A 22,045-nucleotide genomic window follows, 5' to 3' on the forward strand; every position below is an offset into this window, starting at 1 on the left:
TGAACTTCAGATTGACTTGGAATCTTGTCCTGAGTAGTTGCATGATGGTCTTTGCAGGTAATGGCTGTAAGATGGATACTTTCATAGAGTTGTTCTCAAAATATTTTAGTTCTGTGTTGTTTTAAGTGAAATGTACTGTCTCTGACCTCAGTAGCTAAATAAAACAGGATTTTAAATGCAGAAACAGCTGAAGTTTTCCTCTCTGACAACATCTTCGTGCCAAGATGGGGCACTCTGCAGTAAGCAAAAGTTAACACAAGCAAATATAGCTATTGTAAGATCGACACTGTATATGACCAAGCACAGCTTCAAGGAGAGCCACAGACAGGAGCAAGGTTTGTTTTTCCATGTTGCTGTTACCAGCACAGCCTCAGCTATCTGACAGCCCAGCAGCAGCCCAGATTTGCCCCAAGGCAGTGAACCATCTTTGCTCCATTAGGGGAGATGCCTGTGACAGATGGCTATTTCTGAGTGCTGACTGGTTTTTGAGAGTCTTTGCCTCTGGCTGCTCAGCATCACCTTCATCTTCAGCCAGCTGTCCTGCATCCAGGTGTTCATTTTGGCTGAGCACAGTGGTAGCAGAGAGATGTAAATAGTGTGATCACCTATAGGCTGTCACTGGAATTCACAGTTTCTTGGTGTCTTTGCAGCATCTTCCTCACCCCTCCTGGATGATGTGAGTGGAAACATGAGCCCTGTGGAGACAAGGAGGAGTGAAAATCAGTCAGAGGGTAATAGTATGAGAGAGACACTGGATTTGTGGTTTGGAATGGGATCCTGACATTGCCTCTGGCTTGTTCCATTGACTGGGAACAAACCACCAATGCCTTCCCATGGTCCCCATTTTTAGGATGGAGCTGATTCATATGGTTTCAGCTAAAGCATTTTCACTGAAGTCCAGCTGTTGCATATATTGATTTTAGTCTAGCTTTCTTTTGGTGATACACACCTTTCTGTGTGAAGAAAAATTGGAACATGACCCTTTTGGGTAGGAAACAGTGTTAGCTCAGTACTCTTTGTGTGAAAATATTTCAAATGGGATTGTTTTGTTTTGTTCCGAGGAAAAAAGAAAATACATTTTTTGACCTTGACATTTTTCCAAAAACACTACTGCTGTCCTTCAGTCAGCTCTAGTTTATCTTTTGTAACTTGCTTTGAGATCTCTGGAGGAACAGTGATCTATACAAGCTAGCTAATATTTGAATGGTGTTAGGTGAGGTTTCAGCTCTGTAAGCATATTCTCATGTTCTTCTGTACACATCATAGACTATTTTAAGCTGACCATTTAAAAACATTTACTTAGGTCAAACAGTTGTTTCCTTCTGCTAAGCCAGTCATGGATGAAATCATGTCTCTGAAAGAGCCCATTTAAAACTGCAGTGGTGCAAAAAAAGTCCTCCTCAAAACTTGTTAAACTCTCTGAGAGAGTTGAAGGTGTTTTACAGCTCTTGGGACAAAGTATAGGCTCCTGTCAGAATCCAAACTGAGTTCTCGTGGCCAGCTTGTGAACTTGGAGCTTATAATGGAAACAGGGATGTAACAGATTCTTAACCATATCAAGGCCAGCAGGTGTTGCTATAATATATTAAATGCTGTGGAGGCACCTAATAAGCTGCACTCGAGCATTAATTCAATATGTTTTCTTAAACCAAATTGTTATTGGCTAGGAAAATGTAAGGCAGGGAGAGACTTGCAGTAAGAATACTGCTGAAATAATCAAAGCACTGGAAAATTGCAGGTTCTCAGCTGCTTCTGCTGAGCTGACTAGAGAGTTTCACTACAGCTTGAGTGAAAGATCTGACCCTGCATTTGGGCATTATTTGCATTTAAGAATCCAGTACTGTAGGAAATAACTAAATCCTGTACATATTTCCATAGAGACATAGCTATTTGCAAGACATGACACTGCAGGAACCTGTGGCACCTTTTTCCAGGGATGAGATTGGATGATGGTGAAACTGCAGTCTAGGCTTGTTCCGCGCTGCTGCCTCTCTCCAACACAGGTTTCATTGGTGATGCCCAAAAGAAAAGGGGAGATTTTCTCTAAGACAGAAACACATCATCTCAAAGAAACTGCACCCTCAGGGGCCTTGCAGAAGGTGAACAGCAGGAGAGTCAGAAGTAGGACCAGCAGTGGAGATTTTATAGCTCAGGAAACCCTGAGCTGGTCTTACCAAGTTACAGTGAATTCACAGAGGTTGTAACTTTTGGTGGATTTTGAGTTGGCAGCTCCTGAAATCGAGAAGGAAGGATGAAAGGGAAAAAATTCCCAGAACCAGGATGTGAGATGGGTGTATTTCTTTGTATAAAAGGAGGATCACTGTGAACAGGAATGGAGAAGATGTTGAAAGGGGTTATTTAATGTCCACTGGCATCGAGCTTAGACAGTTAATGGTTTTAAAGTAAGAGATGATCAATTTAAACTAGATATAAAGAAGAAAATTTTTACAATGAGGGTGGTAAAATACTGACCTAGCTTGCCCACAGAGGTGGTAGATGCCCCATTCTTGGAAACATTTGAGGTCAGCTGGGACGGGACTCTGAGCAACCTGATCTAGTTGAAGATGTCCCTGCTCTTTGCAGGGTGGTTGGACTAGATGGGCCTTTAAAGGTCCCTTCCAACCCAAACTATTCTATGATTCTACATTTCTGTGTATGCTTGGCAGGACTTCTCTTGCATGTGGACGTGGCCCCAGCCGTGTCACTTCCAGGCAGGATCCCAAGCCGGTGTTGTACTTTGGCTGCTGGGAAGTCCTCGGAGCCGAGCGAGTCACCGGCTCTCCCTCGAGCTGGTTTCCGCTTATTTCCAGCGGTGAGACGGGTGTGGCATCACCTCACCTGCGGGGCTGCAGCGCGGCCAAGGACACCCCGCCCGCTCTCGGGAGCTGCCCCTGGCGATGCTTGGGCAGGACAAGGGGAAATATTTGGGCGACCAAGGGAAGATGGCCCCTGGCGCGTTCCGCGGGGGAGCATCCCCGCCCCGCTCGGTCGCGGCGGAGCTCCGGGCGGGCGGCAGGGCCGGGGCGCGGGGCGGGCGGCGCGGGCGAGGCGGGGCGGCGGCTCCTCCGTGTGCCTGTGGATGAGATCCCCCGGAGCACGTCACTGCGCACGGCGCTCTGCGTTCGGGGCGAGGAGGGGGAGCGAGCGCGGGCTGGCGGAGGCGGCGGCTCGGCCCCCGCCGCTCTCTGTCCATGCCGCCCTGCCCGCGGCGCGGCCCCCGCGGGGCGACGGCGGCGGGCGCCGGGCGGGGAGCGGCGCGGCGGTGCTGAAGGACAGCTCCGCTCCCCTCGGCTCCGCTCCGCTCCCGCTCCCCTCGGCTCCTCTCCGCTCCCTCCGCGCTCCCCTCGGCTCCGCTCCGCGCTCCGCTCCGCGCCCTCTCAGCCGGGTGGCCGCGGGGGCCGCCGGGCGCCGCGCCTGGATGCGCCCCCGGCCACCGCGCCGGCGGCTCCCATGGCGGTGGCACGGAAAATCAAAACTTTGTTGACGGTGAACATCTTGGTCTTCGTGGGCATCATCCTCTTCTCCGTCTACTGCAGGATCCAGGACCGCTCCCAGGAGCTGGTGCAGATCGTCCGGAGCGCGGACCGCCGGGCCAGGAGCCGCGGCGCCAAGGTTGGCAGCCTGGCAGACAGGGAGTCCATCCTGCAGCGCCTGGACCACCTGGAGGAGGTGGTCTACAACCAGCTCAATGGTACGGGGGGCTGGGAGGGGGCGCGGTGCCCCGTGCCCCGGGAGGGTGCCCCGGGCTGGGGGAGAGCGCCCGCAGTGTCCCCCCCATGGGAGGGCACCCGGCACCGGCCCCGCCGCTGGAGCGCTGGAATACCGGGGAAAGAGGTGCCTGCAGGGTTTTGCTGGAGGGGCTTACTGAGCTTCCCACCACCACCCTGCATCCCCGCCAGCTCTGGGTCCGAAGTCAGGACTTCCCCAGTAGATGCAAAGTTAAGGAAGCTGCAGAGTTCATGAGTTTCGGGCTGGGGAGAAGTCCCTGCAAACTATACCAGGTTTTACAGCTTGCCTGGGTATATTAACTCTGCATAGGAAGTTGTTTGAAGAGCAAATATGCTGGTAGGTTATAGATGGAAATCATATACTGGGTTTCAGAACTACTTTAAAAACATTCTGCTGAGTTCTCACGCTGTGTACTTTTAATGGTCTGTTTAAACATAGCACCCCTATGTTTCCACAGTGATTTTGCCATTTACGTTTGTCATTGTCATTGATGAGGAGGGGAAGCATCCACCAGTTCTTTTTATGACATACTGTTCTAATTCCCCAGCATTGAAAAATATTAGTATGTAAGCAAAGAACCCTTCCATGGTAGCTAGAACAGGCTAAGCCATCGAAGTTGTTATAGGACAGCTGACGTTTCATATAGAAGCTAATTCTTTGAAGTGAATACATTTGTATTTACATAGATTCGTAAAGTTCTAAGTGTGAGACATCAAAGAAATAAGTATGTGATTAAATACATGAGTTTTTCGGACAAGAAGAGGCTGAAGGAGTGAAGTTTTGCATAAAATTATAAAATAGATGTAATATTTAGTGTCTAGCACCAAATAAAAATTTCAGTGTAAATATGTTTAAGTACAGCAAATGTGCTCCTAGGCTGCTTGTGGAAATCTTACTCATAACATTGATTTAACAAAGGCTGCTGTCGTCTCAAAATGCAGACAAATAGGAGGGTTAGGATAAAGTATGTTTCCTATTACTACTTTCTGCAAGAATGTGTAAATCTAAGTAAGTTAGGCTGTTATGGTAATATGCAGTTTGTGCCAGCAAGTGTTAGAGAACAGGCATCCCCTTACACTCTCATCTGTATAAACAGGGAAGAGAGAAGGGGAACGTGGAGTGTGGGCGTTAGTCACAAAAACACACATTCAGGAATTAGAGGGAAGTGTCAACAGCTGGGTTTTCTAACCATGTTTTGGAGCAGTTTTGAAGAATGTAGAATTTAAGAGGAAAATCCTTCTCACAAATTCCAGAAAGCCATGAAGTTCTCCATCTAATTCGTTGTAGCTCAGCTGAACAAGGCTTTTTTGCCTAAAATTGATTTGTTCTTGGTGTTGTTCATAGGTGAGACTTTGGGTAGGATTTACCTGTGCTGGGTTTATCTCAGGACAGCATCTCCTGGAGAATCAGCAGGAGTCCTTAACATACTAGGCAGGCACCATGGCATGTGATGACTGGGGCTTCACAGCAAACGGAAAGTTCTCTGTAAGGTGTGCCCCTATTTTGGGAACTTTTTTCCTTCATCTTTAATTTGCTTTGTTGGGTATGGAACTTCGTGGTGAAATTACTTGAGCTAGCGTTATGTTGTTTCTTCAGGTCATAATAAACACTGCAGGCAGTTTTTTCTTCCTGAAAGTTCTTACACGAGAAAATACAGAAAGTTTTTGAAGGCAAACTGTTCAAATTTCCTGTTCATTTCCCTTTGCCTTCTCTCTGACACGGTTGTTGGGTGTTTTTTTATTATGACACAGTGGTACATTAACATAGATTAGTTACTTCATTCTGAAACAAAATGCCTTTTTTTTTTCCATCCTGTATCAGCAAAACCAAAAAGTCCTAAAAAATTAGGAAGTGCTGCACTGAAATCATCGGAGTTGCTTCACTGTAAGTGAAATCAGGATCAAGCATCTGTGTTTGGGTTTAGCTCACTGGTATTCTGTTCTTAATATCATGACTCATTCCTTATGGCATTAATGGGTGTAATGCTGCTCTGGCAGCACTGAGATCAGGGGGGGCTGTCTGTGACAGGGCTCTACAGAAATGCTGCTGTGACAGAAACACTCCTGCTCTGGAGCTCTGTGGTGTCACCCGAATGTCGAGCGAGGTTTCTGGGGCACTGCCCTGTGTCCTGCTCCATCACAAGGCTGGAGGGATGTCTGAGGCTGCCTTGGGTGTTACTTTTTCATGGGATGGGTCAAAGTCACTTTTATATGGGGAGGCAGACATGGGTGGATAGATTTTGTTCAGAAGGAATGTGAATTCCTTGCGTACCCAGAACCCCTGAAAGCACCAGGAGGTTGAGTCCAGCTCAATGTTATTGTTGTGCTAGGTCAGTCCAGATCAGTGTTTCAGTTTTCTGCTCTTGTTCTTCTCTATTCTGAGATCAGCAAATTTAGAGCTACCTAATAAGTGTATTTTTGGTAATAACATGTCAGTGTTCTTTTATTTCTTTTTTCTGTTCTATTCAGATGAGTCCTAAGCTGGTCAGACCTTACCTGGATTTTCTAGGGACTCTGTTGCTGATCCAGTGCAATAGAAAGCCACTCTGTGAGAGACCAGCCCTGCAGCTGCAGCTACACAGAATTTTGTTTGTCACACGTATTTGTTTGCATACAATCAAAGAAGTGTTGTTTAGAAGTTTACCTTCTGCGAGGAAAATAATCACAAGCAGTAACATTACAAATGCATTGAGAGGCAACCCAAAACCGAGCACTTGAGAACTCATTAACTTTTCAGCCTGAATAAAACCAGTGAGTGCAGTGCCTGTGGAGGGGTGTGTAGAACGCAGAGGATCACACATGGAAGGAAGAAGAAAGATGGTAATGCAATTATCTTTGGCAGAACAAGGGTTTTTAGGAGAGGATGAAGGAGAATTGCCATGATTCCCTGCAGAGTTGTGCAGACATACACCCAAACAATAGTTTTCATTTGGCTCGTGCTCTGGTTTTTTATCAACTTGGAAAAATAGTATTTCTGAAAGCTTTCTTTTTGCTCAGCTGCTGCTGGTTTTGGTGGAAGTAAATGAGTGGGGCATGAAAAGGGAAAGGAAAGCAATGAAACGTGTCTGTGGAATTTCCTTGGTGAGACTCGATATTACCTCTTGATGTTTGACCTTGGGTACAACATTTATTCTGAAAAACTGAGTTATTATAGATCTAGTTCATCAATGTATCTATTATTATTCATTTTTACTATGGTATTTCTATTGATGAATATGTTTTATTGTCATTCAGCACAGAACTAATGCCAGCTAGACTTAGTAGCAATTTATGAACTGGCATAATGATAACACCTTGATATTTTCTTCCTTTGCCTTTTTTTTTTTTTTTTTTGGTAAAGGGGAAAAATTAAAAAACATTTAATTGACTGCATTTTACCCCTAATCACTTTTGCAACTAAGTCTGTTGCTAATGATTTACCGTAGAGGACAGAGAATTTTTGATTCCCCAAGTAGAGCATAACCTTTCATGCCAAAAGCAATTGAAGGGTCAGACTACAATTTCACTCTAATTGCCTTTTTTCCTTTTCACTGTCTCCTTCCAGTAATACACAACAGTCAATACAACATGTAATTAGATTTCATTCAATCTGTAAAGATTAGGAGTGTTTTTGTCTTCTCTTTATGTATGTTCATATCATATCTTCATACCCATGTGTTCTACTACAGACCCCTTTGACCTGTTCTGTTTCAGATATGGAGGGATAAGTTGGGAGTATTCCCTTGAATTTGACAGATTATCATTCGTTACACATCATAATTTGATTTTGCTCTCTTTGGGAAGATTAACTATAATAGCAATTTCCAGTGAGATAAATGGGTTTTATATTACATATGCATTTCATGGAGGAAGCTGGGGGGAAAAGTGGACAATTGACACAATTGCAGCACAGAGGCTTAAAATGATGGAAATAGCAGGTCCTGGGTGCTGAGGACTGATTCATGCTGACTGGGGCTCCTGATTTTTAGAGTGTACTGGGAGCAAAGTGATTGCATTTAAAATTCAGCCTGGCAATCTGCATACCTAAAAGGTACAGTAGTGTTTTTAACAGGACAGTTTATTCTTCGGAGGCTTGTGACTGGTTGAAAATGGTTCCAGATTTCCATACTGAAAGTCAGGGTTGGGATCAGGCTGTGAGTCAGGTTAATGTCCACATCAGATTTGTCAAAAAGAAGCTTTTAAAGCTGGCAACTTTCAGCTGAAGAGCTGAGAGAAGCAGAGAAGAGAGCTAAAGACACATGTGCACAGGGGGAGATTCAGTGGGACTGCACCTTCTCGTACCCACACACAGGTTCTCATTTGATAACTGTTTCTATGCAGTTTGGTTATGGGCTGGTGCCAACATACATCTGGCAAAATCAGCATGTAAGTATCTCTAAAAGTATAATTTATGGGGATTGTAGTGTCATATGTGGGGTCTGCTCTCAGCCCTGTGCTTTCCTTGTCCTAGTGAGGGGCTTCTTCATGTGCTCTCCTTTTGAGGGCTTTTTTGAAAAGAAATGCAAGGTTGGGCCTCATGAAGGTGGGGTTGAAAAATACCAACTTCTTTTTTAAGTTAGACTGCTGTTTATGGGTTACCACACAGTGCATAACAAGTATTTTCTGTTGTGCTGGGTGAGATTCTCAAGCTTAGGTAGGTAAGTCACCATTGCTACAGGCCTGACCTTCTGTGTTGCAAAGTGGTGGTCAAGTCCAAAAGACTGATTTCCCTGTCCTGTTGGCTTCAGTTGTGTTAGTCTTGATTTATGTAGCTGAGGAAATTCGTAATCAGGGCTTTCAGGAAGGTCAAGATTTTATTCCCCAAAATAACAAAAGGAAAACATCATAAGCCAATATTTGGATAGCCCCTGTGTCAATGTAAGGTAATATTAGAAATAGTATTACTCTATTTAGACACTTTGGGAAGACAAGGTCTAAAAGTTTAGTTAAAAAAGAGGGCAGATCTCATTTGCAATACAGGCAGAATTGTGCTCAACTCTGCAGAATATTGACAAATAGAAAAAAATATGTCTCCATTCCAGCAGCACATCAGTGATTTTAAAGTCTCCCTGTACTCTGTGTTTCATATAGCAGTAACTATTGGTTTTATGTAATGTTTCTGCTTTTTGCCTTTGTAGCTGGGAAGAAAGCTTTTTTTGACAGGGAAAAAAAAAATCATGTGGTAATTTTATCATCGACTCATTTGTATAGAGCTTGAATCATTTGTACTATATAGGATCAAAAACAATGTTTACAGAGGCAGAAAGTCTTTGACTGATGATGTTTTTGTTGCCTTTTCGGCAATATTCCAGTTCAGTATCTTTCCATTTCTTTGTGCACGTGGCTGGGATTGGAAAAGCAAATGTGGGTCTGGCATCTTTGTAGAGAAGAGCTGCAGTGTGGTTGTTGCACACTTAAAGCCACTTTACAGGTTTAGGGGATTAGAAAACCTGACTTAATACCCTTGATAGAGGGAGGTGGGGTTGTTTTTTGAGTTTAGGGGGGTTTGTTGTTTGTTTATGTGATGTTTCAGTAAATAAAGGCAGGGAGCAGTTAAACCAAGAGCATCATTTCAGAATGCAGTTCCAGCCACTGAGTGTGTGGCGCTTCTCCAAGGAAATAATAAGATTTATGAAAGGAAGGAAAATAAATGAGTCATGTTTAACCAATCTTCCTTTTATTAATGCCCCTCTCTAACTTTACTAAGGGGCACTCAGTTTCTCCCTCTGAGTACACTTGGCGTACTTTTTTATTATTGTTTTTATTTGAGGGGTTTCACTTGGTAGTCATTACCATCACTTAGTTTAAACACACTGAAGGGGAGAAAAAAAAAAAAAAAGGAAGGAAATGAAAAGAGCCTGTGATGTCTTGGATAACAGGAAGGAAGAAAGCCAATGACAGCAGAGCAGCTTCCAACCTTGTTGTAGTCCTATTGATCAAAACTGTCCTCTGAAATAAGAGACCTCCAGTCTCTGAGAAGGAAGGCCAGATAAGAGATCCTCCCACTGACCCAAAGTCATCTTCTCCTGAGAGCACAGAGCTAAAGCAGCCAAATGCTAATTGGTTGTGTCTGCTTTTCCTAAAAGCCATCGCTATGGTGCCATGGAAATGGCTCTGAATACCTGAAAGCCTCGTAGGTGGAGGCAAAACCCATTCCAAGGACAGCAGGGCAGATGCAAACAGATTAACAATTGTCCTTCTGCCCTATATTTTTTATCTGTTCAGGTGTTCAGGAGTATCTAGGTTTCCCAGATAGTTTTGGAGACAAGCTCCACCACAAATGGCACTTGCTGATTACTCAGCAAGTCCTGTAGGGCATAAAAAGGGTGTAAAAATTACCTGTATCAAGGCCATCTCCTGAGCCAAGATTTGCTGCTGGACTTAGGGAGCAGAAGGCAGCAATCAGGGAGCAGTGTGGTGGAACTTGGTCTAAGGCTCCCTCATTTAGCATGGGTTACTTGGAGTTTAAACACATGGTAGTGCTGCTGGGGATGAAGGTGACAGTCTTGGTTCTGTAGGATCTTCTCAAAAACCAGGGATGAGCCTGGGACCATTGAGGAATTGGTTTGTATCCTTGTTAAGGGCAGTCTTTAGTGAAACAATGCAGTAGAAAAGGGCTGGTTTTGAGGCTCACTAACAAATGGCAAAAGACTTAACAGTTTTTTTGATTTTTTTTCAAGTATGTCCTGGATTAGTGGCTTTGAAGGAGAGTCTGAGGGCAGCAGCAAGGTACAGAGCTGAGGAGACAATAGAGTGATTCTGCTTTGTCATCATGTGCAGTGTGGACACACAGTTCTCTTGGGGGCTGAAGAGTTGTTGAAGTAAATGAACAAAACATTTTTAGAGGAGGTGAGAATATAGATTTCTGAATGTCTTAAGCCATGCACCACCTCCTATGGAGCCATTCTCTAGAAGCACTTTCACTTGCCACCACAGTCTGATTTATACTTTTAATACATGAGCTGTAATTTGCATGTCATCCTGGGAGAATGGGCAATGATTAAGAAAACTAAACCAAGGAAAAGGTTTTTAAAAAAGCTTCTCTAAAAATGCTACTGTCAGGCAGAGATATTTGATGCCAAAATACTACAGGAGAGTGTTACCTATTTCACAGCCTCATTTGGAATCACATTTAAGTAACCCAAATTGGGTGGATGAAGGTACAAGGGAACATGTTTGGCCTCTGGAATTCTTTAGTGCATTTCTTTCAATCTTAACCCCCTGGGCTAAATGTTAGAGCACATGCCTTAGAAGGTGCTGCAGTGCCAGTGTCTACCTGTAAAATGGAATAGCACTGGCAAAAGCCCTGCTGACCCCTGACAGATTCCTGACACCTCCTTCTGCTCTGCAAAGCCAGGACACGCCTGTGGGAAGAATCTGCTGATGTGAAGTCCTGTGTTACCTGTGCAGCACTGCACTCTGTTCCAACAGGAGATTTCCTTGGCAGTACAACCTCCTGCTTTCCCCTCTTCAGGCACTTCAGCTGTGGCAGGAGGGAGAGTGTGGCCAAAAGGCAGCTGTGGAACTCAGTTATCTACCTTCTGCAAGGTTTCAGGGATACTTGTTCAGGCCATCCAGTTGTCTTTACTGGAGTACTCATGAGAAGAAGTGCTCACCAGTGTAAGGGTCTTACCCAGTTTGTAAGTTGTGACTGAAACCAGGTTTGTCAGAGCTGCATCTGAGTCACCCCTTGGTACAAGCAGCATGAGAAGTCTCCCCACTGGGCTTTAATGTCTGGAAGACTGATCAGGGGAGAAAACGGATCCTCCCAGTGGATCTCTCTGTTCCGTGAAGTTCTTTAAATATTCAGATGCTGTGAAACACAAGTGCTGCCTGCAGGGGGTCATGCAGGGCTGTGTGAGGGGTGTCCACTCTCGTGGGCTTCACAGGCTCATGAAGCACAGCACTGCTCTCTGTGGGATCACCAGTGAGTCACCAGCTTTTGTTGCTGGGGAGAGCTGTTACCAGTCATGTCTGTGATACAGTCAGCAGTTGTGTTTAGTCGGGGATCTAAGCCAGATCTAAAGCTGACAGTGCTTCCTAAGCAAACTGCAGCTCCTGCCAGCCCTGCTCTGCTGTCAGCAGTGCCTGCTGTGGAGTGACAGACATTGCTGCTCGGGCAGGAGAACTCACTCAAGTAGGTTTTTGTGACTGCAGCAATGATTCAAATTCTCCTCAGCTCACCCATGCACTTAGTCCTATCGAAATCAGCTGCCTAAATTAATCTTGGCTATTGATCCACAGCCATCAGCACAGTCAGTGGTTACCAGTGTAGTAACTCCAGTAGTAAATTTGGCCAAATGAAGGTATTTTTGCCACAGAATGAACAGTATGTTGGCTAGTTATGATGATCTATGCATAATATAAAGGATGGAGTCTTGCTATGTCCCTGTATTGTTTCGGTCTGGTTGGGAGCAGGGTCCTTCCTCCTTGAAGGTTTTGGAATGATTCCCCTTTCTAGTATAGACATGATGAACTCTGTGTTTCTTCCTCTGACTCCTACTTCTGGAGTCTGTGGTTGCTTCTGTGTTTGCATTGTTTGGCTCCAGTTTGCATTTTTCAAAGAGAAGTTCTCAGACCAGGAGGTCAGATCAGCACTTGACCATGGCTGTCTCTCCAGAGGTGCTGCAGGAGCATTTGCAAAGCAAAAGGGGCTTTGTTTGCACAGGAGCTCCTTTTCCTTGGAAGGTATCCACCAAGACAGCTGGAAAGCCCTCTCCTGCAATACTTGAGAAGTTTGCTTCTTATTTTGTCTCTGGCATTTTTGGTGGGGTGATAGGGTTAATTGGTTGTTTTTCATTTGGATTTTTTATGCTGGTTTTGTATTTTAGTTGGCAATGGGGCCTTACTGCCCTTTTGGAAATTGAGTTTATTTTTTCTACGGCTCCCATATGCCTCTAGGATGTGAAGCTTTTGTAAATAAAAATGTATTTTTTGTTATATTAACTCATTTTCAAGCAAGCCTTGTGTTGTAGAAAAGATCGGTGGTGTTCTTTCCTGTGCATGCTGAACTGAAGGCAGTGATAAGACTAAAAATATCCCCAATTGAAATAGCATTGTATAACCCAAAGGTTAGTTTTCCTCAGGATTAAAATTCGCAGTTGCTTTATAGATTCCTTGTAAGGCAGATTTCTGGTCGTCCAGCCATGTGTAAAATGAGGCTACTGAGAGCTGCAAAATTCTGTATCTGCAAAACTCACTCCCACTGGTGACTGGCACCAGCAGAAAGCTGCTGATGGAAGATGCTGACACCCACTGCACTGGTGGCTTTGTGACAAGCACTGTACTGCAGGTGCAGAGCAGGGACCAGGGGCTGTTCACACCTCTAACAGGAAAAACAGATTGTCCTGCACAGAGCTGTTAATCCTAAAACATGGTGACAGATCACAGGTGGCTCCCTATAACAGATGGGAGTGGAGCATGAGGTAAGAGTGAGCTCATCATGGTCAAGTTATTAAACAGCCTCATGAGAAGCTGCCCAGCTGCTGAAATAGGTGGTGCTTTCAACTCACACAGCAGGGAGTGGGTTTGGCTTGGAAAAATGGGTGGTTGGGTGGTTTAGGTGTTAGGCCCTGCTAGTCTTGGGATTGGAACCCACACTTTGTTGGTAGTTCTGTTATATAATTTCTGCAGAATCCAGGTCTGTGGATTTAGGCTCCTGACTTTCCAAAACCATCATGGGCAAATGGGCAACCAGATGCTCCACTGGAGCCTGCCTTGTGTGTTCCTCCTGGTGACCAGTCTTTTCTCCCATTTTTTAATGGTCTTTTGCATCTGCTAGAAGTTTCAACTTCCTCAGCAGCTGAAGAATGTCTTTTGTTTATTCACTGCTAGTATTGCAAGGAGCAGTGAAAAGCTTTGCAGGTATTCATAAGAAATTAAATTGCAATTTAATGTTTGCAAACTGATTCGATACCTCCTTCCTGGGATACTCCTTTAGCCACAGACCTGAACATGTCAGCACCTGCACTGAACACTTTGCTCTCAGCTATTCCAGCTTTGAATACACAAGCCCAATAATCTTTGATTTTAGACCTGTGCCAGCCTGATCCTCCTCCTGAAATAGATCCATCTGGCTCCTCGATGCATTTTCATTCAACAGCAAATTAATTCCGGAAGGGAAGTGGCTTTTATAATGCTTGTATCCAGTGGGGTTATATGTAAAACCTTCTGTTTTCTGAAAGAGTCAGCTTGGTATGGTTCCCATATTCACAGCTATGTTCCCATTCCAGGCCCACATAACTCAAAGCCAGGCTGCAGAGAGCCCTCTTAGATGAGGTCATGGAATTAGGAATTTCTTCTGTGATTCATTCTGAACCTGATCTGCCTAATAACTGGATTCTTTGTCTCCCTCTTTCTGTCACACATTAAAAAGTTCACAAAGTAGAGAGAATTTTGAGTCTTCTTTGCACAGTGAGAGGAGTGAACAAAAGACGTGCATAAACGGAGGAGAAATATTTATGAGAGAACAAAGACATGGCCTTAACTTTGAAGCTGGGCTGGAGCAGCCCAGCATGCCAAGGGACAGGGGCTGAAGGCGCTGATGGTTGCAGAAGGATTTTTGCATATGTTACAGGACTGCTTGTTTAGGTTCCTCTCAGCCTTTCATCATCCTGACAAGATGCTCGAGCACAAATAGTGCTGTCTTAGAGACACAGTGGAGCCTGTGGAAGAATGAGAGGAAAAATGTATAAAATTTCTCTTATTACAGTTCCTAGGGGTCACTGAAGTACCTGTGGGATGAGTGAGCTGGAATCAGGCTCCGTGCATGAGTCCCACCAGGACTGCTCTGGCCCTGAGGAGAGGTGGAGTTCCCTGTGGCAGCACAATGGACTACACTTTATTCTGGACAAGCCCATACCAGGGTTTGGCAATATATCCTAACACAGAGTGCTGATACCTATTCTGGAGCAGAGTTTCAAGAGATGAAAGCTGTCTCCTACATCCCCTGCTTATGGTACTGTAGTACCAAACTCAGAATCTGGCCCAAAGGACAGGGCAGCTCATGCAGGATCAGCACCAGACATGGCCAGGCAATGCCCTGTGGGAGGGCAGGCTGAGACACATTGTGCTGTCGTAAAACAAAACGGGATTGCTGGATGGAAATTTGGTTTACAAACAGAAATCAGTGTATGACCTTTGGGTTTTGTCCCTGGACTGGAAGAAGGTGCCTCTAATCTGTTTGATGGGTGCTGTTGCATGCCTGTGGCTTCTCTGTGCTAGATACAAGTGTCTCAGCATATGGTTGTGAAACTAAAGGTTGATTATTTTCAGAAGGATTTTGGCAGAGACTGAACCGACAAATTCCCTGTTCGAAAGAAAAAAGAAAGGTTTTGTTTGCTCCTCTGCTCATGAGGCTATGTGGGTTTGGGATCATACCTTGCTTTATATTCCTTTCAAGGGTAGGGAGAGAAAAGCACACCTACTACAAACAATCTGGGATTAATTTCGTAATAAATTCCAGGGGAAACAGGCAAAGTGGCATGGTGTGTGTGGCCTGCTGTCCTGGTGTCTGACCTCTGAGTCTGTGTCTCCCTTTCTAAGAGAAGAACTCATTTAGTAAGTTGGGTATTTCCATGTGAATTTCCTTTAACATGGTATCTTTACAGGGAAAGTACTTTTAAATGGGACCACACACATACCTCATAATTTTATAAGTAATCTTATCACCTAAGGGTGCTGTTTCATCACTTCAGCTGGTTCTCATTGACAAGAAGCAGTGTGGTAAGCTCACAGAAACTGGAATTGGGGAGAGAAGGAGCATCTTCAGTGATAGATTCAAGAAAATATTCCAAGATTCTGAAATACAAGAGCCAGGCTCAGGAGACCTGGGCTTCATTTCCAGGTGGGTCTGTCCTGTGCCCTTCAGCTGTTCTGAAAGCTCATCTCTCTGCTCCTTTGATGCCCTGAGGTCTGAGCCTCTGTGGCATCTTAATTTGTGATACTGTTAATCAGTGATATATATAACTGCCAGACATCCAACAGACCTAGACATCCAGTAATTAACACATTTAATCCTAAAAATAAGTGTTTAGTTCCTTGAGCAGCTAAACCAAGAAAGCTGACGTTCTTGTGGGTTGGTATCCCAGAGGTGAGTTTTTGGGTGGTCTCTAATAGCTCCAACAGGTCTCTTGTATTTGATCTTCCACCAAACCTCTTCTCTCAGCAGGAGCATTTTAATGGCACTTTCTTCCCAGATGTTGACTTTTGTGACAGTTGCAGAAATGTAATTTTTGGAGACCTCTGACTGTCTGCCAAGCTTTGGCTGAAATTAGAAGCAGTCCTCAAAATCTAACAAGGAGAGGTGAGGGAAGCAGACTGATAGACAAATGCAGACAGCATGGTTCCATAAACTGCTTTTTTTGTAGCAAACCAGACTGTAAATTGTATTGGTGACAAATGGGGTTTTTACTCATTTAAACACAAACATGAAAATCAAGTTCTTGGCTTCTAAAGGAACCAGACTCAGATCTGCACTTTGAATTCCTCTGCTTGCTCTGTTAATTGGCAATATGTTAACAGGAGCATTTTTTCTCTACTTTCCTGCTTATTTCAGTTAATATCTATAGCAGCATGACATTTCCCTGACACTACCCCAGTACTGTAGGAGAACTTCCCTTACTTTCAGTTTTCCAAGGTGGCAGACTCGGGATGCTTGTCTGGCTTGTCTCTGGCTTTCAGGAGTGACTGAATCATTGAATCACGTGAGGAGCACAGAAATGCTGTCGTGCTGCTCTTTGCTGCTCGTCCTCTCATGATGCCTGTCGTGGCCCAGAGGGTTCAGCACTGCCTTTATCTGGGACCATTTGGTGCTGGGAAGCTCTTTCTGCTCAGGAGAAAGGTGGGTGTGACCTGAAGTTTAAGCATGACCGGGGAGCGTGGCAGCTTTGTGTCCTTGAGGAGTGATGAGTCCAAGCTGTAAACTCAGAACTGGAGTTTCTGAAATTCAGATTCTGATTCATGGCAGTCTCTTCACTGAAGGATGATCTTCTCCTGTGTAAAGGCACCTTCTATCACTGTCCTCATTTCTCTCTTTATTGTGTAATTTAACACCTCATAATGTAGTCGTAAGTACAAACCGGAGACACATCAGGGGACAGGAACATTCATTCTTTCATGGAATTTCAGCAGAAGGGAAAGGAAAGGTTGAAGAAAAATTGAATTTCTTTTTTACATTACCTTGGTGGAAACCAGATAAGCAGCACTACTGCAGTCAGTGGCATTAGGAAAGTAAATTGAAGAAGGCTGATCCACAATTTCAAAAACTTGGCCGTTGTCTTTATATATGATCTGAATTCTACATATATGTGGTAATTTAAACATGCTCTGTTGCTACCAAATGCATCCTGCCTTTATCAAAGCAAGCCCACTTGTCCTGCAGTGAGTTTGTCAGGGCCTAAACTAGCCCTGGGTCACAGTCAATTCATACAAATACCCACACAGAATGAAGCCAATCTTGTTAATAATGAATCAGTTATTATAGCAGGGCCAGGTTTTAAAGTGCCTGTAACAGTGGATCGTAGCTTTCCCGCTTCTGGAAGTCTGAGTCAATTTATCTTTATATCAACAATAAACCAGAAAGGGCAGAAATCAAAGTAAGCAATGTTTTTATTACCGCTTTTAAATAAAACATTGTGCCAATATTTTCTTGCTAACATTACATCTTCATTTTCTCAAATTTATTGGCAATTGCTATTTATCCTCATTTCTCCTTTATTTTGCAAAGCTATCTCATCCTTTGATTTACTTCCCCCAGAGAATATGGTACCTAATTCTTCTTATTTGTCTCTGATAAATCCCTGATTAATTGTATGTTATAAGCTGTCCATGCAACATTGTGTCTTTCATTTCTAAGCAGGCTTTCTTTTGTGAATATAAAGAGCTTCCCTTTCTAAAGCCAAAACCAAATCCAGCCTCAGCATTTCCTTGAACAATAGCAAGGCACTTCAAAATCAAGTAAGATTCTCAGCATTGTGGACTTCTATTCCTCCTTCTCGAGAACTCTGTGAGCAGGGGAGTCTCAGACCTTTAGCTGGGCACATCCTCTAATAGACAGATCCACTTTAAATGTGGCTATCAGTTTATCTCATCAATTAGGAGGACTGCATAGTAATTTTCCTCACCCATTGTAGCTTCAAATCTGCCCTAATTTGTTGATTTGTAAGCATTTTGGTTTTAGATGCTGGATTCTGGGCTGTATTTTTGCTGATTAAAATGTGTCCTGTGTTTGGTTTTGAACTGACTTGTCCTGCTGGCAGAAAATTAAGTCATGCACACGTTAAGAGGTTGATGGAAGGAGATGCTGCAGCCTGGCACTGACAAGCAAGGCATAGCTGTGGTGTATGTTGACATGAGATATGAAAATAAAGTGAAAGCAGGAAAGAGGAGGAAAAGCAGAGATGCAGGTTCTGTCTCAGCCAAATTCCCAAGCCAAACTCCCTGAGAGGTGTCAAAGATGTGCCTGAAAAAGAAGAATACAAACACAGGTCAAGAAAAATACACATATCTACGGATGTAAAATAGACGGTCTGTCAGGAAAATGAGTATGTTTTGAAACCAGTCATCAGCAGTGCTGTACAATGGTGCAAAAGAGAAGTATGTCACCTTTACAGAGCCTTTAAGGCACCTTTACAGAGCCTTTAAGGCAATATCACACTGAAAGGAAAAGGGAGGAACCAAGGCTCTCTCTGGCTCCTGGGAAAACTGATATCCAAATTAACTGTTTTTTTAAGGGACTGGGGGGAAGTATTTGAAATCTCACATCCTCAGGGGCAACTGGTCTCTTCTACCATGTGTTCCCAAAGAGAAGTGCCTGATGACAAGATTTAGAGGCAGCAGACAGAAAATGGCTCTGCTCTGGCAGAACTGGGGACTTTCTGAGATCATTTCATTCTCTCATGGTCAGTAAAGGCCGTGGACAGTGACCCGTGGAGCATGGAAGGGTCATGTGGATGTGCCAGCAGGTCTGCAGTTGTTCACATTGTCTCTTTATTGTGGTTGCATGGCCAGAGGTGAACTCAGTGACTGATTTCACACCAGTGGAGAATGGAGAGCTGCTTTCAGGAGCACTATGATGTTGAGTTCCAGCAGCTCCTGGTCTGGGCTCGGTGCTGTCCCCCTGTGCTGTGTGAAACGAGCTGAACAGGAGCTCCTTGGCCACACAAATGGCAAAGTGTTCGACTTTGTTACTGGGAAGGCTCTCTGTGTGACTGTGTTGGTTTAATTTAATAGCTGGCTGTTTAGGTAAATGAGCAGGGAGGCAGCTGAACGTCTGCAGATAATGTGGAGTGTGATTGCAGAGTGATGCTGCAGGAGATGGGCTTGTCTGGCCTTGTCAGAGCTCTCCAAACACCCTTGAGCAAGGAGGGAAGAGACTTGCTTAGCCTTGGACACAATCCCTGAGCCAGTGTCCCAGGGGTGCCTGATTGAAACCTGGGCTGAAAGGCAGTAATTTGGCAGGCTGGGCAATGTCAGATCTGATAGAGCCTTTGATTACTTTAGACTTTATTAACAGCAGAATAGAGTATAGTATGAGCCTGCATAGGACCTGAAGTTAGATGCTTTTTTTTGGGATTCCTGGTGTTTAAAAACAGTTATTTTTCTTTATGGAACCTAACCCTGTGGGATTGACTGCTACAGTTGAGCTGTTCTGAGAACAGAGCAGTCAGGGATTTCTAATCCAGAATTGTATCAGAAATCAAAGGGATATTTTTAATGGTTGGAGATGTGCAGTCAGCTCTGTAGGTGCAAGAAAATGTCATTGCATCCAGCAGCATCCCCAGCATTCCGACTGTGGGCTCCATCCTGTCAGACCTTGGGCCAGAACTCCCTTCCTGCAGTGTCTGCTGCATTCCTTCCCTACCTCTGATTCATGCAAGCAAACTCTTTGCTTTTCAAAAGGTATTTTCCTCATTTACAAAATGAAAGCCCTTTAACTTGGCCTAGAACACCTTGTTCCTGGATCTAATTAAACAGCCCCAAAGTTTTAGCTCTTGCACCCTGGGTCTTTTCAAGGAGAAGTCCCTCTCTCTTCCTCTAGAATGGCTCTGTTATTGTTTTAATGATCACTTTCCCCAGGAGTTTTCACCTCTGCTTCCCTGAAAAAGTTAAAGAAAATCTAATATATTGATACAGATGATCCATTTCATGTGAGTCAGTGACACTCTGACTGTGACAGTACCAGAGAATTCATTGCTGCAGGAGGCCCTTCAATCCAATATTAGTGGCTGGGCTTTTAAAGGACACTGGGTAGTTTTAAGCCCTATTTCTACCTGTCTGAGTTAAGATAATGAGGGTAATCTAATATTATGCTTCAGGGCTTTAGTTACCTGCCTATAGGGTTCAGAAGGGAACTCTGCTTCCAGGGGCAGTGCAGAGTTTAATTGGCCAAGTGCTTCATGATTTGTGTTTCGTTCCCTCTGAAGCCTCAGGTGTTGGGTCCTGCCAGGGGCCAAGTGCCAAACTGATGACACTCAGATTTTGTCTCCTTTTAATATCAGTGGGCTGTCGGGCAGATACACCAACATTTCAGCTCCTCCTCCTCAACTCCAGATTTATGCCATCACCAGAGGAGTTTTCTGGCTTCCCTCCAAAGCCCTGAAGAGAGAAATCCATTTCATGTGTTTCACCAGCACAAACCACGAGTCTTCTGGGATTTTAAAACTTCTGGAAGAATCGTGGCATCTGTTACTTATTTAAAAATAACAAACTGATCTTTCTCTGTGAATGATCTTTTTGATCATTAAAATGAAAATGGAAAGAAAAATCGGAGTCACGCATGTATCATTTAAAGTTTTGCATATGGAATAAGGGTTTTTTATTTTGTTAGTCAAAATTTAAGTTTAAAAATGTATCAGATAGCTCCCCCTTGCCTAAGGATCTCTGCATGTTAGGAAATCGATTTTTGTTTTTATCAAGTCTCTGGCAAAACTCTGGCACCTCTCCTATTATCTGCAAACTTGGAATCAGTGTCCTACCTCACAAATGAGCTTTTATCTTCATCTCCAATGGACTGTGTAGCTGCTATTTCTTGGTCCTTCCACTCGTCAATCTGTTTATCTCCTCCTGAATTATCTGTTGTAATTAGAATACATTTTCTCATCTCAAGGGGAAACCAGCTCCAAATGAGTGTTCTATAAAAGCAATTACTTTTGATATTAGATATCTGTACATAAAAACACAGTATTTCTTCCAATTAAAAAGCACTAATGAATTTTGTGCCTAGAGAGGGAGTAGCCTGCACAGTGCTGTTTCTGTGAAGCCAAGGAACAAAAGATGAGACCTGTAAGAGGGCAGGGGGGTTGTGCTGCACCAGTGAACAGCACATGCAGAAGAGAAGATGGTTCTGCAAGGACAGAATGTTCCTCTTTTCCCCCCAGCAGCCCTGTTGTCAACACTGATGGACTAGATCCCTCTCCTGTATCTTGCCCTCCATTACACATTGTTCTTTTTATTTCCTCAGATATTCCTCTCCTCTTTCCCCAAGTATTAAGTCACGCACTAGGAATCTTGCATTTGGCATGGAGCAGCTTCACCAGAGATCCCCATGGACTCCTTCCCTCTACAGACACACAACTCCCATCTTTCATCATCTCAAAATAACCTGAATGAGTAGGGAGCTCTTATCACAAGCTTTTCTACAAAAGGAGTCATGTCAGAAACACCTTGATCACATTATGTTGGAGAATACTATAAATCCTATCCTTAGGTTACTTTTCCATGGGAATCCCCTCCTTTTCATCCCAAAGAAACCATATGTGTGTGGGACAGAGTCTGTTCAATGGAGTAGAAAGAATCCTCCAGTGGGCTATGAAACAACTTTTTTCTTGCTGTTCTGACAAGGATGAATTCCACAGGCCACTGCTGCACTGCAACCTCTGCCTCTCCCACTCATCCATGTTCTCTTCGTGTCTTCTTCTCTCCTCTTTCTTGTCTCCACTGACAGTGAGTTTATTGGGGTAGGAACTGTCCTTCTGGGCTCCTGTAGTATTTGCTGCAATGGTATCCTAAAATCTGAACTGCATGCTATGAAAACACAAAGGAAAAAAAGCTGTTCTGGCCAAATCCTATCCTGGTAGGGCTTACTAGATAGGATTTAAGGATTAATGTGTCAGTGTGGTGGGAGCAGAGTGTGTAGGATGGAATAAGGGTGAGCTTCCAGCCCAGATGCTGAGAACAGCCCTGGCCATGTTGATAGTGTTGAGCTCTTGACAGATATTCCCAGGCTGTGCCTCAGGGTGCTCTCTGCAACCAGGAAAAGTCCCTGTTTTGAAGAAGAAGAAACATGTGGCAAAGCACACAAGGGGTTGGATATCTGTCCTCTTTCCAGGTAATTTGTC

The 22,045-nt window shown here is 44.1% G+C and overlaps 1 protein-coding gene across 2 annotated transcripts in view; it reads left to right on the plus strand.

Annotated features, from left to right (window-relative positions):
- Positions 1-3,382: 3,382 nt before the first annotated feature.
- Positions 3,383-22,045, plus strand: part of GALNT9 (polypeptide N-acetylgalactosaminyltransferase 9) — a 135,738-nt gene continuing 117,075 nt past the window's right edge. The window contains exon 1 of one of the 2 annotated variants that reach the window (XM_027652242.1): positions 3,383-3,691. In XM_027652242.1, coding sequence (XP_027508043.1) covers positions 3,451-3,691 — 241 coding nt within the window. In that variant the 5' untranslated portion in view covers positions 3,383-3,450. Of the gene's footprint in view, positions 3,692-15,931; positions 16,012-22,045 lie in introns of those variants that run through there. The other variant, XM_027652243.1, reaches the window with a different exon arrangement.

The sequence above is a fragment of the Corapipo altera genome, unplaced genomic scaffold, assembly GCF_003945725.1.
Source record: "Corapipo altera isolate COAL_440 unplaced genomic scaffold, ASM394572v1 67, whole genome shotgun sequence".
NCBI lineage: Eukaryota > Metazoa > Chordata > Aves > Passeriformes > Pipridae > Corapipo > Corapipo altera.